Here is a 16,016-nt window from a genome sequence, read left to right as displayed (position 1 = left end):
TCTCTAGCACAGAACCCGGGTACTGCCAAACTGCCTTTCCGGGGTCTCCACTGCAGCTGCTGCTGTTGCCAACCCCTCCGACAGGTTTCTGCCCCCCTGGGACCTGGGCAGCCCAGTCCCAGGAAGACAGAACAAAGGATTGCCTCTGAGAGAAGGTGTTACACTCTCTCCCTTTGGAAATAGGTGTGTAGGGCTGGAGAGGAGTAGCCTCCCCCAGCCTCTGGAAATGCTTTGATGGGCACAGATGCTGCCCATCTCTACAGAAGGCAGTCTACACCGGTTCAGGGATCCCCAAGCCCTGCTCTGGCATGAAACTGGATAAAGGAAAGGGGAGTGACCACTCCCCTGGGAAGGTGACCAGAGCTCCTCCAGTGTGTCCCAGACCTCTGCCATCTTGGATTCAGAGGTGTTGGGGCACAATGGACAGCTCTGAGTGGCCAGTGCCAGCAGGTGACGTCAGAGCCCCCGATAGGTGCTTACCTCTTTCAGTAGCCAAGCCTCCTTTCTCAGCAGCCAAACCTCCTTTTTTGGCTATTTAGGGTCTCGCCTCTGGCCTATTCCTCAGATAACGAATGCAAGAGCTCACCAGAGTTCCTCTGCACTTCCCTCTTCGACTTCTGCCTAGGATCAACCGCTGACTGCTCCAGGACGCCTGCAAAACCGCAACAAAGTAGCAAGAAGACTACCAGCAACATTGTAGCACCTCATCCTGACGGCTTTCTCGACTGTTTCCTGGTGGTGCATGCTCTGAGGGCTGTCTGCCTTCACCCTGCACTGGAAGCCAAGAAGAAATCGCCTGTGGGTCGACGGAATCTTCCCCCTGCCAACGCAGGCACCAAACTTCTGCATCACCAGTCCTCTGGGTCCCCTCTCATCCTGACGAGCATGGTCCCTGGAACACAGGAGCTGGGTCCAAGTGTCTCCCACAGTCTAGTGGCCCTTCTGTCCAAATTTGGTGGAGGTAAGTCCTTGCCTCCCCACGCCAGACAGTAATCCTGTGTACTGCGTGATCTGCAGCTGCTCCAGCTTCTGTGCACTTTTCCAAGGATTCCTTTGTGCACAACCTAGCCTGGGTCCCCAGCACCCTGTCCTGCATAGTTGGGCTCTGACGTCATGGGACCCTCCTTTGTGACTCTGAGTCGACCACTGTCCTCAGATCTTCTAAGTGCCTGTTCCGGTACTTCTGCGGGCGCTGCCTGCTTCTGTTGGGGCTCTCTGAGTTGCTGAGTGCCCCCTCTGTCTCCTACTTGTGGAGGAGGCCAGAGCCAGAGAGATTACAGTGCAGACAAATTGCTCCACCAGCATATTAGATGATCTTCAGAACCAGCTGGTTATGTCATACCGAAGATCTGCATTGAAAGTGGTAAAGGATGCCTGCAAACGTCAGGGTGGGGGATTCAGTGAGGAGACAACTGAGGGTTGATTATCATTATTTGTGCTTAAAACGACAGCAATAAACCCCTACAGTGTTGTGGTCTTAGTAAGAGATGCTTTTTAGTGCTTTCGTTTTGGTTCGAACCTAGTAATATCATGTCCATTATTTGGTCTGGGCAGTCGATGATGAATTTGCAAGGTAAGATTTTGTTGGTCTTTGAAAGGCTTTCTGCTCATCTTGAGGGACATTTTATAGTCTTTGGATTGTGTTTTACACCACAACCATTCTAGATTTCAGCCCTGTCTCTTCCATGTGTGTTACTGCAGACATATCCTGTGAAATGAGTGGTGTTTTTCCTACTCACAATTTCCCAGTCCTGGTGTTCAAAAAGACAGAGCCATGTGTAGGCCACTTCTTTTGTTATTTTTAGGTTGTTTCATGGGGTTTCCAACAGAATGTAGGTGAACAGGAATGGATTATGGACTAGTATATTTAAACAAGATGTGATTTGTTTTCCCAATAACCTAGTCCTAGCTTCAGCTTGAATTACACTGAAATATCTTTCTCTGATACTTCTTCAAACTGCTTTCTCTCAGTGTTGGTAGAATAAAGTAATATATCAGATTGTATCCTTTCCCTCTTGCACTCAATAGCATTCAGTGGGTGGTAGGGATCAGAAATGACAAAACATATTTTTGCGGTTCTAATTTTTGTACAGTGTTATTAAGAGCTAGAGGTGTCACAGCATGCATGGCTGCCTATACACACTGCCCTTTCATGTGTCTTGTCCTCAGTAACTCATGTATGGCAGCAGCTTGAAGGTGAGGGAAGTATTTCATTACAAACCTTTACTTGAAGTACATGAAGAGCCAGAAGGAATATTGTCTCCAATAGTCTGAGTGACCTTAACTTCAGCGTATGTGATCTCCCCATATCCGCCAAATGCCTGACAGCCTGCAGTCATGAGACAAAAGAAACATACAGTAAGATCATAGAACATGTACTTGTTTGGGTGCATTGTGCTTTGAAATATGTTGTCTCTCCCTCTCTGGTGATTCTGTTAGTTGAAGATAATCAAATACTCTAGCACTGCTACATTTGGCCTACATGTTTCATTCATCATCTGCCAACCAGACCAGATCCCAGACCAGGATCCCTAATGATTTCAACTCTGAACTCAGCTGTGAAACATGCAGGAGCTGGGACCTGTGCAGGTATAATTGCCAGCCATTTATTTGATAAATGTTTGACTATATGGAGGGCTTGTATTTAACCTCTATGGGGCTTTAAGTAAGCTAATTTGGAGATGATTACCAGACGTATTGGAATCCATCCGTATGAATGTGTGATTGTCTGTATGCTGTTGTCTGAATAAAGATATTTTGCATGCGCCACGGATGGGTTCACACCTAAAATCATTAGGCACCTTGGTCTGGGTCCTGAGGTAGGCATATTGACCAGTTTGAAAGATGACAGCTCTAACTTGGAGACCAGATGCAGTGGTGCTGGCCACTTAATTAGTGACAGAGTGTTGTCCTTACATCTCTATGGCCTCAGCACCTGGCACACTCCTAAACGTTGAGATAAAGAGCTAATCAGGAATGGAAGGACTTTTAATCAATTGATCTAGGAGATCTGTGCGGAAGCAACTGCCCTTCCAACATCATAACATCTCTAAGATACCTGCAAAACCTGGTAACATACCACACATCTCTCTTAAAACCAACACACCAGTTCAACCCTCATTTTCATGACATGTTGTGTATTTTTTATTTGAATTGGTATCTTGAGAAAATAAGGTATAATTATTATTATTACTTTGCATTTTTTTTGTTGAATACTGTGTAATGTTTCCTAACTTCTCTTCTGAGTATTAGGTTGGATCACAAAGTTACAGTTTAACTAATGATGCCCTGTTTACTGGACTGAGAATATTTTCAGGAAGAGACAATATATATTGAAAGTAATTTACTTATCTATAGGGCTTTAAGGTATTTATGTAGTCGATCTTGGATGCAGATATTTTCAAATATGTTCCTGCTGATTGATATGCTGTGTTTTAGAAGGAGATTTCTCAGCATCATGATAATTTCTTTATTCAGGAAGAGACATGATGATCTTCGAAAATATAATTGTATATTAGATATTTATATTGTTTGTCATTTTGAAATATCTGTTTGCCAAATGTACCTTTGCATCAACCCAGTATGGACTTTCCAGTAATTGAATGTTATCGAAGGAAGTTGTTTCCCTGTTTATTTGATATTTAGTGGTGGACATTTGTAGGGTCATTTTATGCTCTATCTATCACTCTTGGCCCACAGGCTGTCCCACACTTCTTTAGCTAAATTGATTGTATTAATTGTATCTTTTTCTAACTGCCAATAGAAGTATAAATATTTTGGTATTTGGTATAATTATTATTATTTTCATCTTATTTTATTATTGTACTGTAATTATCAATGCTGTATGTAGACTATGGGTACATGGATTACTGAAAAGTTTTCAGTTCATGGTCATTGTGTAGAGCAGCATAAACCATTATGGGAGTGTTATTCATGCCTAATCAAGCTCATGATAGACTCTATTCTTGTTGCATTTGACCTCGATGAGGGTTTACATGGTGGGCCTTTCAGAATGGAGGGAAAGATGGTGTTGAGTGACGTCAAGAATACATGTGATGGGCCATTCAAAATGGAGGGGATGCTGGGGTTGAGTGACATCAAGAATACACATGGTGGGCCATTCACGATAAAGGGGATGCTAGGGTTGAGAGGTGTGGGCATGAATAGATCTAGCACAGTTGAACATTACACAGTGGTTGGCTATCCTGTATCAGATGAAAATGCTTATTAGGGAGACAAGTTCATGTACATGAATATGTGAGAGGCAGAGAGGTGATAGAGAACCTAAACATGAGATGAAATATTCAAGGGAGGTATTGTATATGGAGGAGGTGAAAGGGATCTCAGTACTTACAAAGTTAGGCCCAGATTTATACTTTTTTTGCGCTGCAGTTGCGCCATTTTTTGACGAAAAAGTGGCGCAAACTTACAAAATATAATTCAGCTGTGGGAGCAACACACCAGATGCTATAGTCAGCCTTCGAAGTAGGAGGAGTGGCAGTAGTACACCTAGGATGCGAATGCTTGGCACTGCTGTAATGGATGTAGAACACTGAAGAGTGCAGACAGGTCATAGACAGTCTAGAGCGTGTGAGAAATTGTTGTGATTGTGACAGGTTTAGAAGTATAGATTTTAGTGAGCGACCCCTGTGGGTGGTGCCGTCTGCAGGAAGTTGTTTGAAACACTGTCAATCTTTTTCTTCCAACCCTTGCAGTCACAGGAGAGCCTGACACTTTCTAAGATGAGACTGCTGGTAATCCCCACTTGCCAGGACATCGGGTACACAGGGTGCACAGTAGCCAGGAGTCCCAGCCCCCTTGACTGATCGGGTACATGTGAACAAGCAGTTAAGACCTAGGGGCATATTCACAAGTTTTTGGCACAGGGCAGAGCGCAAGCCTTCTTGCTGCGCTGCCCTGCATCAAAAGAAAATGGCAGGAGTGTGCTGTATTTATAAGATACTGCAGATTCCTGTCCTTTTCCCCTGCCCTATTGTATAATGGGCTGCCATGCGCCAATGCAGGCACCCTTGCGCCTTGGTTGCAGGGATGATTGTTTTTGTGTGGGAAGGGATACCTTACTCCACAAAAACAACCACAAGAGGCATTTTCCTCTTTCTATGTGTGCTGCGGAATGCAGGACACATACAAAAAAAGGAAAAGCAAGGAGAAAGCTATTTCTCCTCTCTGCTCGTCACTTACGCCTCCTCTGGGTAGGAAGAGGCTTTTAAAGCAATCCCAGCTTCACAGCATCTCGTAAATCTGGGAATGTGTAAAATCCCACGGGTGTTACGTTGTTACACCCACCATAATGCCCATGGCACACCTCCCTATCGCAGGTTGAGCCTACACAGCGACTTGCACTGCGTCGCCTCAGTCTTCATTTGCAAAGAGATGAAAAGTCACACAGGGTGGCTTTAGGTGGCTTTGTAAATATGGCCCTGCAGTGTGTGCTGTCGGACCATTACTAAAATGACATTTCAGCAGCACAGAGAGGCTCTAAATAAGTCCCTTATTGTTGTCATCAAAGATCCCCTCTTAGTAAATAGGAATAAGGGAACCAGTTCACTTAGGATAGAGGTTGTAGATTTATTTAAAAGGTTATTACAGGATAAATTGCAAGTCACCTAATTATGACACCCCACCAGGAGCAGCATCCCCTCTGCTCAGCCCACTCTCTCTAACTGTCACACTCCTCCAGTCACTCACCAACATTTCATGACATCACACAGTGGCTGAGCAGAGCTGAGAACAATGGCGCTGTGTAAAGAAGGCATCACAAGCATAGCAGATTATAACATATCTCCTTCCTTTAGAAAGTAATAAAATAAAAACAGGAAACATAAGATAGCAAATAATAAAATACAAACAGAAAATGTAAGAGACTATAGGTTTGATAAGACCTATAAATTATTCAATTACACATTAGTTACACAGTGGTTCCATATAAAGGCCCCATTGAACCCTTAATACTTCACCTGTAGAAGGCTGGCCTGATGTGTAGTGGGAACCTATGGCACTTACACCTTATACCAGGTCCAGTTATTACTTGTTGGTGTAGTGTAGGCAGTGTCTAGAGGCCAGGCTCTCTAGAGGTACCTGCGGATGAGCAGCCAAGGCTTATCTAGGAGACATGCAAAGCTCATGCAATACAACTGTAGTCACACAGTACTCACACACATGAAGGAAAATACTCAGTGTTACAAAAATAAAGGTACTTTATTTTGGTGGCACAAATACCAAAAATACCATAGAGACTATACTCCCTTAGAAGGTATGTAATACACAAATTATATACACTAGTATGCAGAAATTGGCATAAAAACAGTTAGAAAAAAGTGCAATTAGTGAAAATCACAATAGTTAGGAACGGGCCTCAGGGGAGCACAAACAATATACTAAGAAAGTGGAATGAGAAAGTCAGAATCCCAACTAGGCAAGTGTAGTGTGTAGAGGGGAGCTGGAAGTATTAGAAAAGCCCAAAGGTAAGTACTACAACCCACCCCAGCGACCAGGAAAGTAGAAGTAAATCACAGTAACTTTCCCAGAACACACACAGAAACGAGAAGAATTATGCAAAATACAGAAGAGACTGCAAGACCCCAACAATGGATTGCTGGACAAGAAGACCTGTGGAAGAAGGGGACCAAGTTCAAGAAGCACAGAAGAGTCCAGGAAGAGCAGGATCCCCTGCTAAACCGAATGAAGGTGCAAAAAGGTGAACCACCAGTGGAGAAGAAAAGTCAATACTGTACCCAAGAAGACAAAGTCGGGCTCCTGGAGGGTGCAAGTGATGTCCCATGCCGGATGTAGGATTGCAGTTGGGTTTGCATCGCCGGAGTCCGCCAACAAGCCTTGGCACACACAAAGCTTGTGTTTAGTGGAAAATGGCGCTGCCGGTGACGAGGAAGGACCGGGTGGACTCACCCAGGAGGGGGGTCAGATAGGACCCTCAGCGACACAGCGAGCCCACAGAACACCATGCAGCACTATGACAAGTGCTCCCAATCCACTGGAGAACCACTGAGGAAGCTGTGCTTCGCAGGATAGAGTGGTGCAGGTCTAAGCTACAAGATGTAGAAACGACTTGGAGGAAGGATGCCAACAAGCCTTGGCAGCTGTGAAGGACGTAGTGCAAGGGGGTACTGTCTTACATGGGAGGCAAGGTCTTACCTCCACCGAAGTGGAAGAGCTGGAAGAGAGGACCGTCAGGACCACTTCACTCCACCACCGGTGATGCAGGATCCAGCTCAGCAGGAGAGGGGATCCACGCAGCCGGTCGTTGTCGCAGTTGGAGCCTGCAGAAAAAGGGGAGTGACTCCTTCACCCCAAGGGGGATTCCTTCTTCCTTCTGATGCAGGATGAAAACAGGCTGTCTTCAGAGGATGCAAATCTTGGAAACTGTTGTAGTGTTTTGCAGGGGCCAGAGATATAGGCCCTCATTACAACTTTGGCAGGCGGCAAGTGCCGCCCGCCAAGTTGTATCCACTGCGCGCCCGCCAATGCGCTGCCCATTTCGAGATCCCCGCTGGGCCTCAACACGGGCGGAAACCTAGTTTCTGCCCGCCGGCCCAGTGGGGATGTCGGCCGCAGCACGGGAGCCGGCGGTGTTGCGGCGGTGCAACGGGTGCAGATGCACCTGTCGCGCTTTTCACTGTCTGCTGTGCAGACAGTGAAAAGCTCCATGGGGCCGTGGCAGGGGGCCCCGCGACTCCCCTTTCCACCAGCCTTTTCATGGCGGTTCATACCGCCATGAAAAGGCTGGTGGGAGGGGGACTCGTAATCCCCTGGGCAGCGCTGCAAGCAGCGCTGACCTGGGGGATTACAACTGCCGGGACCAAAGTGGTGGGAAAGTGCTGGTTCCGGCGGTGTGACCACGGCGCTTCCGCCGCAGTCGTAATTCCATGGGAAGAACCGCCAGCCCGTTGGCGGTGCTTCCGACGAAACAGCCCTGGTGGTCTTTGACCGCCAGGGTTGTAATGAGGGCCATAATGTTGCAGGTGGAGTCTTGCTTCTTTGTTGCAGCTTGTAGGTTCCTGGAGGGTCCAGATGCAGTTTCTTGCAATCCGAATCTGAGGAACCACCCAAAGGAGAGACCACAAATAGACCTGAAAGGAGGATTGGTCACCTAACCAGGTAAGCACCTATCAGGGGAGGGCTTTGACGTCACCTGCTGGCACTGGCCACTCAGATGCTCCCTGCAAGCTTGAATCCAAGATGGCAAACCCAGGGACCCTCTGGAGGAGCTCTGAGAAACACCCTGGGGTGGTGATGGACAGGGAAGTGGTCACTCCCTTTTCCTTTGTCCAGTTTCATGCCAGAGCAGGGACTGGTGATCCCTGAACCTGAGTAGACTGGTTTATGCAAGGAGGGCACTAAATGTGCCCTTCAAAGCATTTCCAGTGGCTTGGAGAGGCTACCCCTCCCAAGCATATAAAACCTATTTCCAAAGGAAGGTGCTGTAAACCCTCTCCCAAAGGAAATCTTTTACTCTGCCTTCCTGGGCTCGAGCTTCTCAAGCAACATGAGGGCAGAAACCTGTCTGTGAGGGGGCAGCAGCTGGGGCTGCCTGGGACACCTCAGAAGGCTGTAATGGCAATACTGGGGGTCCTCTAAAGAGTCCCCAGAGTGCATGGAGTCATACAACCAATGCTTGCAGAAACCTTGGGGTATGATTCCAACATGTTTGATGACAAACATGCCTATGTTCAGTATTACCATTATGTAGCTGGACATAGGTAGTGAGCTTTGTCTAGTACAAGCGTAAAATGGAGTTCCCGCAGTCACTGAGTCCAGGAAAATGGGCCTGGAGTTTGTGGAGGCACCTCAGCTAGTGCAGGTGTGCCCTCACTCACAGGTCCTTTTCAACCCTCACTATAGCAGTAGCAAAGGGTGCTAATTGTAGAAATGTGCAGTGGGTATCTTTCAACCCTCATCCGATCTGTGGCAACAAAGAACCACATGAATTTAGTAATGGGTGTCTTTCAACCCTCAATCATCACAGAACAACAGATCACTGTATACATTTAGTAACGGATCTCTTAGAACCCACACTCATCCCAAAACAACAGGGCATTTTGGGAATTTCGTAACAGGACTAGCATTACACGTTCATGTTCTGGGTTATAGTGGGTACCTGATGGTACTTACACCTTGTGCCAGGTCCAGTTATCCCTTATTAGTAGATTAGTAGTGTTCTAGCAGCTTAGGCTGATAGAGGTAGTTATAGCAGAGCAGCTTAGGCTGAACTAGGAGACATGCAAAGCTCCTACTATACCACTTATATCATATAAATACTATATCATAAGAAACAAGGAACTCAGAGTTACTTAAAATAAACGTACTTTATTTTATTGACAATGTGCCAAAAATATCTCAGAGGATATACTCCCTTAGGAGGTAAGTAAAATACACAAAATATACACACAAACCAAAATCAGGTAAGTAAACAGTTAGAAAGTAGTGCAAACACTGTAGAATACCATAGGGTGCAATAGGCCTAGGGGCAACACAAACCATATACTCTGAAAGTGGAATGCAAGCCACAAATGGACCCCTAGGCTAGTGTAGTGTGTAGAGGGTCGCTGGGAGTGTAAGAAAACACTAAGGGTGTCCAAGATACCCCACCCCAGGACCCTGAAAAGAAGGTAGGAGTAAAGTGCTACTACTTCCCCAGAAACACACTAAACCTGTGATAGAGGATTCTGCAAAGACCACAACAGACTGCAATGCACTGAAGATGGATTCCTGGACCTGAGGACCTGCAAAGGAAGGGGACAAAGTCCAAGAGTCGCGAATGTGTCCGGGGGGGCAGGAGCCCACTAAACCCCGGATGAAGGTGCAAAATGGCTGCCTTTGGATGGACGAAGCTTAAGATTCTGCAACAACAAAAGGTGCTAGGAACTTTTCCTTTGTGCAGAAGATGTCGCACGGAGGGCTGGAGGACACAGAGTTGTTTCTTTAGAGAAAGACCTCAAACAAACTTTGCTACCTGCAAAGGACGCAGTTAAAGAAAAAGGGGGCTGCCCGGGCCCAGGAAGGACCAGGATGTTGCCACTTGGGAGAGGAGACAGAGGGGGCCCTCGGCAACACAGAGAGCCCATGCACAAGAAAGTAGCTCCCGCAGAAGTCCTTGAACATGGGTTCAAGAAGACTGAGCATGGCAGTCATCTCAATAATACAGAAGAGGGTCCCACTAAGCCGGAGGTCAACTCAGGGAGTTGAGCAATGCAGAACAGAGTGCTGGAGACCTGGGCTAGGCTGTGCACAAAGGTCTCCTTGCAAAAGTGACAGAAGCCCTAGCAGCTGCAGTTCATATGGTGCACAGGATTACTGTCTGGGGAGGGGAGGCAAGGACTTACCTCCTCCGAATTTGGACAGTTGGACCACTGGACAGTCTGGGTCACTTGGGTCAACCACCTGTGTTCCAGGGACCAGGCTTGTCAGGGTGAGAGGGGTCCCAGAGTACCAGTAACACTGAAGTTTGTTGCCTGCTGGACCAGGGGGAAGATTCTGTCAACCCACAGGAGATTTCATCATGGCTTCCAGTGCAGGAGGAAGGCAGACAGCCCCAAAAGCATGCACCACCAGGAAAGAGTGGAGAAAGCTGGCAGGATTAGGCGCTACAATGTCGCTGGTAGTCTTCTTGCTACTTTGTTGCAATTTTGCAGGCATCCTGGAGCAGTCAGCGGTCAATCCTTGGCAGAAGTCGAAGAGAGAGGTGCAGAGGAACTCTGGTGAATTCTTGCAAGTCGTTATCTGAGGAAAAGCCCACTGGAGAGACACTAAATAGCCCTCAGAGGAGGATTGGCCACCTAGTGAGGTAAACACCTATAAGGAGGGGTCTCTGAAGTCACCTGCTGGCACTGGCCACTCAGAGGCCTCCAGTGTGCCCTCACACCTCTGGATTCAAGATGGCAGAGGTCTGACACACACTGGAGGAGCTCTGGGCACCACCCCTTGGGTTGTGATGGACAGGGGAGTGGTCACTCCCCATTCCTTTGTCCAGTTTCGCACCAGAGCAGGGACTGTGGGTTCCCTGGACCGGCGTAGAGTGGCTTATGCAAGGAGGGCACCATCTGTGCCCTTTAAAGCATTTCCAGAGGCTGGGGGAGGCTACTCCTCCCCAGCCCTTAACACCTATTTCCAAAGGGAGAGGGTGTAACACCCTCTCTCAGAGGAAATCCTTTGTTCTGCCTTCCTGGGACTGGGCTGCCCAGACCCTAGGAGGGCAGAACCCTGTCTGTGGGGTAGTAGCAGCGGTAGCTGCAGAGAAAACCCCAGAGAGCTGGTTTGCCAGTACCCGGGGTCCATAGTGGAGCCCGGGGATGCATGGGAATGGCACCCCAAATCCAGATTTGGCATGGGGGGGGGACAATTCCATGATCGCAGACACGTTACATGGCCATATTCGGAGGTATTATAGTGAAGCTTTATATAGGTACTGACCTATATGTAGTGCACGCGTGTAATGGTGTCCCCGCACTCACAAAGTCCAGGGAAATGGTCCTGAACTATGTGGGGGCACCTTTGCTAGTGCCAGGGTGCCCTCACACTTAGTAACTTTGCACTCAACCTTCACTAAGTGAAGATTAGACATATAGGTGACTTATAAGTTACTGAAGTGCATTGTAAAATGGCTGTGAAATAACGTTTGCATTATTTCACTCAGGCTGCAGTGGCAGTCCTGTGTAAGATTTGTCTGAGCTCGCTATGGGTGGCAAAAGAAATGCTGCAGCCCATAGGGATCTCCTGGAACCCCAATACCCTGGGTACTTAGGTACCATATACTAGAGAATTTTAAGGGTGTTCCAGTGTGCCAATTAGAATTGGTAAAAATGGTCACAACCCCATATTGACAATTTTAAAGGCAGAGAGAGCACAAGCACTGAGGTTCTGATTAGCAGAGCCTCAGTGACACAGTTAGTCACTACACAGCTATACACATTCAGGCCACAAACTATGAGCACTGCTGTCCTGGCTAGCAGGATCCCAGTGAGACAGGCAAAACAAACTGACATACATGTAAAAATGGGGGTAACATGCCAGGCAAGAGGGTACTTTCCTACAGTTCACCCTTTACTGTCTACTCTCACAGGACTTAAATGACACAACACATTTATCATACACATGTCAAACATGGACATCCTCCACTGCGCACTCTTGAAGAACCAGGGAATCAAATGACACAATGCATTGTATACCACAAATATAAAACTCCCCACTCAGAACTGGAACCAAATGAGCAAACATGTACAATACACTTTGACATCAAATATAAACATTTAATATAGCATTAAAACTCAAAATCCTTCTCTCTGATGAGCTATGTCTCACCCAACCCTTCACATAGTGCACTGATTAATAGTACACTGACTGTCACTGGCTCCTGTGTTAGCAGGAAGCTTAAAAACTGCTCCATGTACTGTTCTTTACATTAAAAGGGATGTTATTAATTCATCCATCTGCAGAAGGCTGGGGCTCTAGCCTTCACTGTACTCGTCCCGTTCTCCTTTGGCAGGTCAGCACTCTAATTTTTCTCCAAGAGTCCTTCCTTGCACATATCAGCTAGCCATTGACCTTTCTTGAAGACTAAGAGGTGGAACAAACTGGTAAGATGATGGGTTGAGAGGAGAATGATATGAGCCCTTACTATTGTTTGTACGGTAATACTGATATACATTTCATTGTTTTCAGTGTGTAAGTTCTCCCTCAGCTGGGCGCATAGGGCTGTAGGGACACAAGCTGCTCTGTTCAATATGTGAGTGTGAGCCTTGACAATGCTTCTGTAATAATGTGTCCTTGGTGTGTACGCATTTAGGGCCAGATTTACAAGAAAGTGGTGCATCAGCTGTGATGCGCCATTTTGCTTACGCCCCCCTGCCGGCAGAGATATGTTGGAATTCTGGGGAGACAGAGACCCGTGTTGTTTCCAAGGTACGGGTTGGGACTAAAGAAGGCACAAAGCTCCCTGGTTTCAGAGAAAATGTTACAAAGAGAGGGAGATCAAGATGAAAGAAGGGCCTGTAAATCAGGCGAGGATGGTGGGAGAGAGTCCGATGGGTGAGGGATGCGCCGATTTGGAAACAAAGGCATCCGTGGACACAAAAGAGATCTTAACAAGCATTTGCAATGCAGTGGTCATCGCGTTTGATTGAATTAGAGCTAATTAGCATTGTAAATTCCTAACTGGACTTTTCTTGCCACTTAAATTGAAAATGAAAAGTAAAAGAGTTGACATTAGTGACCTGATTCAAAGCGCCAGGGCCGCCATGAGCGAGAAGGCGAGACACAAAAAGAAAAAGGAGTTTGCTCACAGTCAAATGTATCGGCAAACATGCAATTATCCACGTAACAGGATCGGTGTCCAAGGCGGTAACAAAACCACCCCAAGGAGAGGAGGGACAAACGTAAATCATTTACCAATGATAACAAAGGATTTGTGAAAGGCAAGCCTTCAAATGAGTGGAAGTGATGGGAGTGCGTGGCCCCACAATACTTACAACAGGTCAAAACGATTGCGTGCTCGACCTAAAAAGTATAATAATGGAGGCCGGCTCTGTTGTAGGAGTTCTATTTCTATTTATTTATTTTGCTTTTGTTTTTAAAGCATTACCACTCTTGCCAAATAGCTAATGAATGGCTCTCTCTGTGAGCTATAAAATAACTGAATATTTGCTACTTCAGCACTAGATAATGCTGATGCTATGTTTCTTTATATAAGTCAAGCCATTATTTACTCTGTTTACAATCCTAACAGTTTGACATTCAGAACTGCACGCAGTTTTCCTTTGGATATCACTCTCCCTCTTTCCCACCCAGAAAATGTATATGTGGCTTAGTTCCGCTTTCATTCAAATAAAACACATTTTAGTTTTGTCAGGGTGTGTGTTGATCCGTGTAAAATATTCTCTTAATGCCAACAAGCCTCTGATCCTGAGGTAACCTGGATTTAAGCTGCACTCTCTGCTGCTTTCTCTATTCTATGTCAGGACCGGAGGCTCTGATTATGCTTCTCTTTCTTTACTACTCAAAATACAGCAGCCAATCACAAAACAGAAAACATCAACTACATATCTCAGCATGCTTACTCCAAGATAAGTGCTTTTACAGTTATATTGCATTTGCTCATTACAGCGAGCCCTGGTATAAGAGCGGAGTGCACGCTCGTTTCATTACATTTCATTTTGGCTCTCTCTGACGCCCTTAACAAAACCTCAAGGGCTGCAATAATTCAGTGGACAGCTTAAGCTGAGGAGTTTGACAACCTGTTTATTGCACTGGGGTGGCTCCCCCCTTTTATTCCAGCGGGTGCACTTGGCTGCATATTTGGTGTGGTATTCATACATACAGGCACAGAAGTGCAAGATAACCGACTGGATGCAAGGTCATCTTTTAGGGTATGGTCTGAGGCAATTGTCTGTCTGAACCGGTGGAAGGAGGTCCACCCCAACCTCAAAAAGCAAAGACCAAATCACCTGCTTGGCCTCACGCTGAAACCATGTCAGCCCTAACCCAGGGTCCCTTGGGAGACCATCAATATTGTTCGTCCCCCTCCACTTCTTAAGAGGCCTCTTTAAGAGTCAATGCAATCTCAGACTAAGACCTTCCCAATTCAGACTCTTCCTATTCTGACTAAGATGTCTTCCCCGAACATAAAAAAGCAAAGAAGTCCTCCTCTCCCAAGCTATCGGGTCCTTTCCGATCACCATCCAATCCCTTCCAATTCAACCCTGAGGACATTATACACCCAAGGTCAGCCGACTGGGTGCCTGCGCAGGCACTGGCAAGCTACCTCCACGATAAGCTGAGAAAAAGCCGAGTTCCCTGACAAGGTTGCAGAAACCCCAGAAATTGATTCTAGCATGCTGACCTTTTTAAAAAGCTTTGCTAAGGATCAGAAAAAAGGGATTGACCATGTGTGGCAATCCTGTCAGGACATGTTCCTAAATCTAACGGGCCCATTGGCAAAGATTCTGGAGATGGCCCTTGCGACCAAGGAAACAGGCACCTGATCCTGACGTATTGGCCGAATGGACCCAGCTGGCTATATGTCTATTGGGAAGCGCCAGTTGTGCCATGTCATCGGAAAGACGCAAGTCCCTCTTGATGCGTATAGATTTCAATTTGACGGAATTGGTGGCTGCGGACGCAGGCCCCCTGGCTGAGTGACGTCTCTTCGGAGACAAATTTGTGAAAGACATAGCTAAGTATGTCACCACTTGCACTACTTTGGACAAGGCACAGGTTAACCTAAAGAAGGTTTTTCATTCAGGCCTTTTTAGGTGGACTGGGCAAGGTAGGGGCCACTCACAAGGCCGCCAATATTTCCAAGGGCCTCAAAGAGGATTATTTAGTCATGGATGTGAAGACTGGCATGACTCCACCAAAGGAGGAACTTTCTTTCCCTCTCTGTCCCGCTTCCCCATATGCTGAATTCACTGTGAAGGTCCAAGGACCAACTACCAGTCAGCTTTTTCATCAGGTAAGGATCCTTGACGCATCTTAGGTTCAGTTGGGGGGTTGAGTTCAGTATTTTCTTCACAATTGGGGTCAACTGACTCAAGATGCATGGGTGTTACATACGGTTCAAGATTTCCATATTGAATTCTATCAAACTCCTCAACAACAGAACCCCCACTCCCCTGCATTTTTCCCTACAAGAATCCAACTTTATGGACACAGTATTCCAAGATTTGCAGCAGAAATGAGCCATAGCATTCTGTGAGCGCATCACACAGGTTTTTGCAGCAACATCTTTCTGGTCCAGAAACGAGGAGGACACCGTTTGGTACTAAACCTGAGAGATTTAAATTACTACATGGTATATCACCACTTCAAGATGGAGGGTCTTAATCTGTTGGCAGATTTACTTCAAACAGGGGACTGGATGGCCTGCTGATACCTGAAGGATGCATATCTAACTATTCCCATTTTCCACCCACACAGGCGGTTTCTCCAATTTAGGTGGAGGGACAGATGGCTGGAGTGTTTGGTCCTGCCTTTTGAACTTTCTT

General features: G+C 46.5%; 1 protein-coding gene across 1 annotated transcript in view; it reads right to left on the bottom strand.

Annotated features, from left to right (window-relative positions):
* Positions 1-16,016, bottom strand: part of LOC138251518 (B-cell differentiation antigen CD72-like) — a 220,133-nt gene that overhangs the window by 186,657 nt on the left and 17,460 nt on the right. Inside the window, exon 3 of the mRNA XM_069205656.1 lies at positions 2,222-2,329. Within this exon, the coding sequence (XP_069061757.1) occupies positions 2,222-2,329 (108 nt within the window). The remainder of the gene's footprint in view (positions 1-2,221; positions 2,330-16,016) is intronic.

The sequence above is a fragment of the Pleurodeles waltl genome, chromosome 1_2 (genome assembly GCF_031143425.1).
Source record: "Pleurodeles waltl isolate 20211129_DDA chromosome 1_2, aPleWal1.hap1.20221129, whole genome shotgun sequence".
In the NCBI taxonomy this organism is placed as follows: Eukaryota; Metazoa; Chordata; class Amphibia; order Caudata; family Salamandridae; genus Pleurodeles; species Pleurodeles waltl.
The sequence above is the reverse complement of the archived record's forward strand: the minus strand, read 5'-3'. Positions and strand labels throughout refer to the sequence as shown.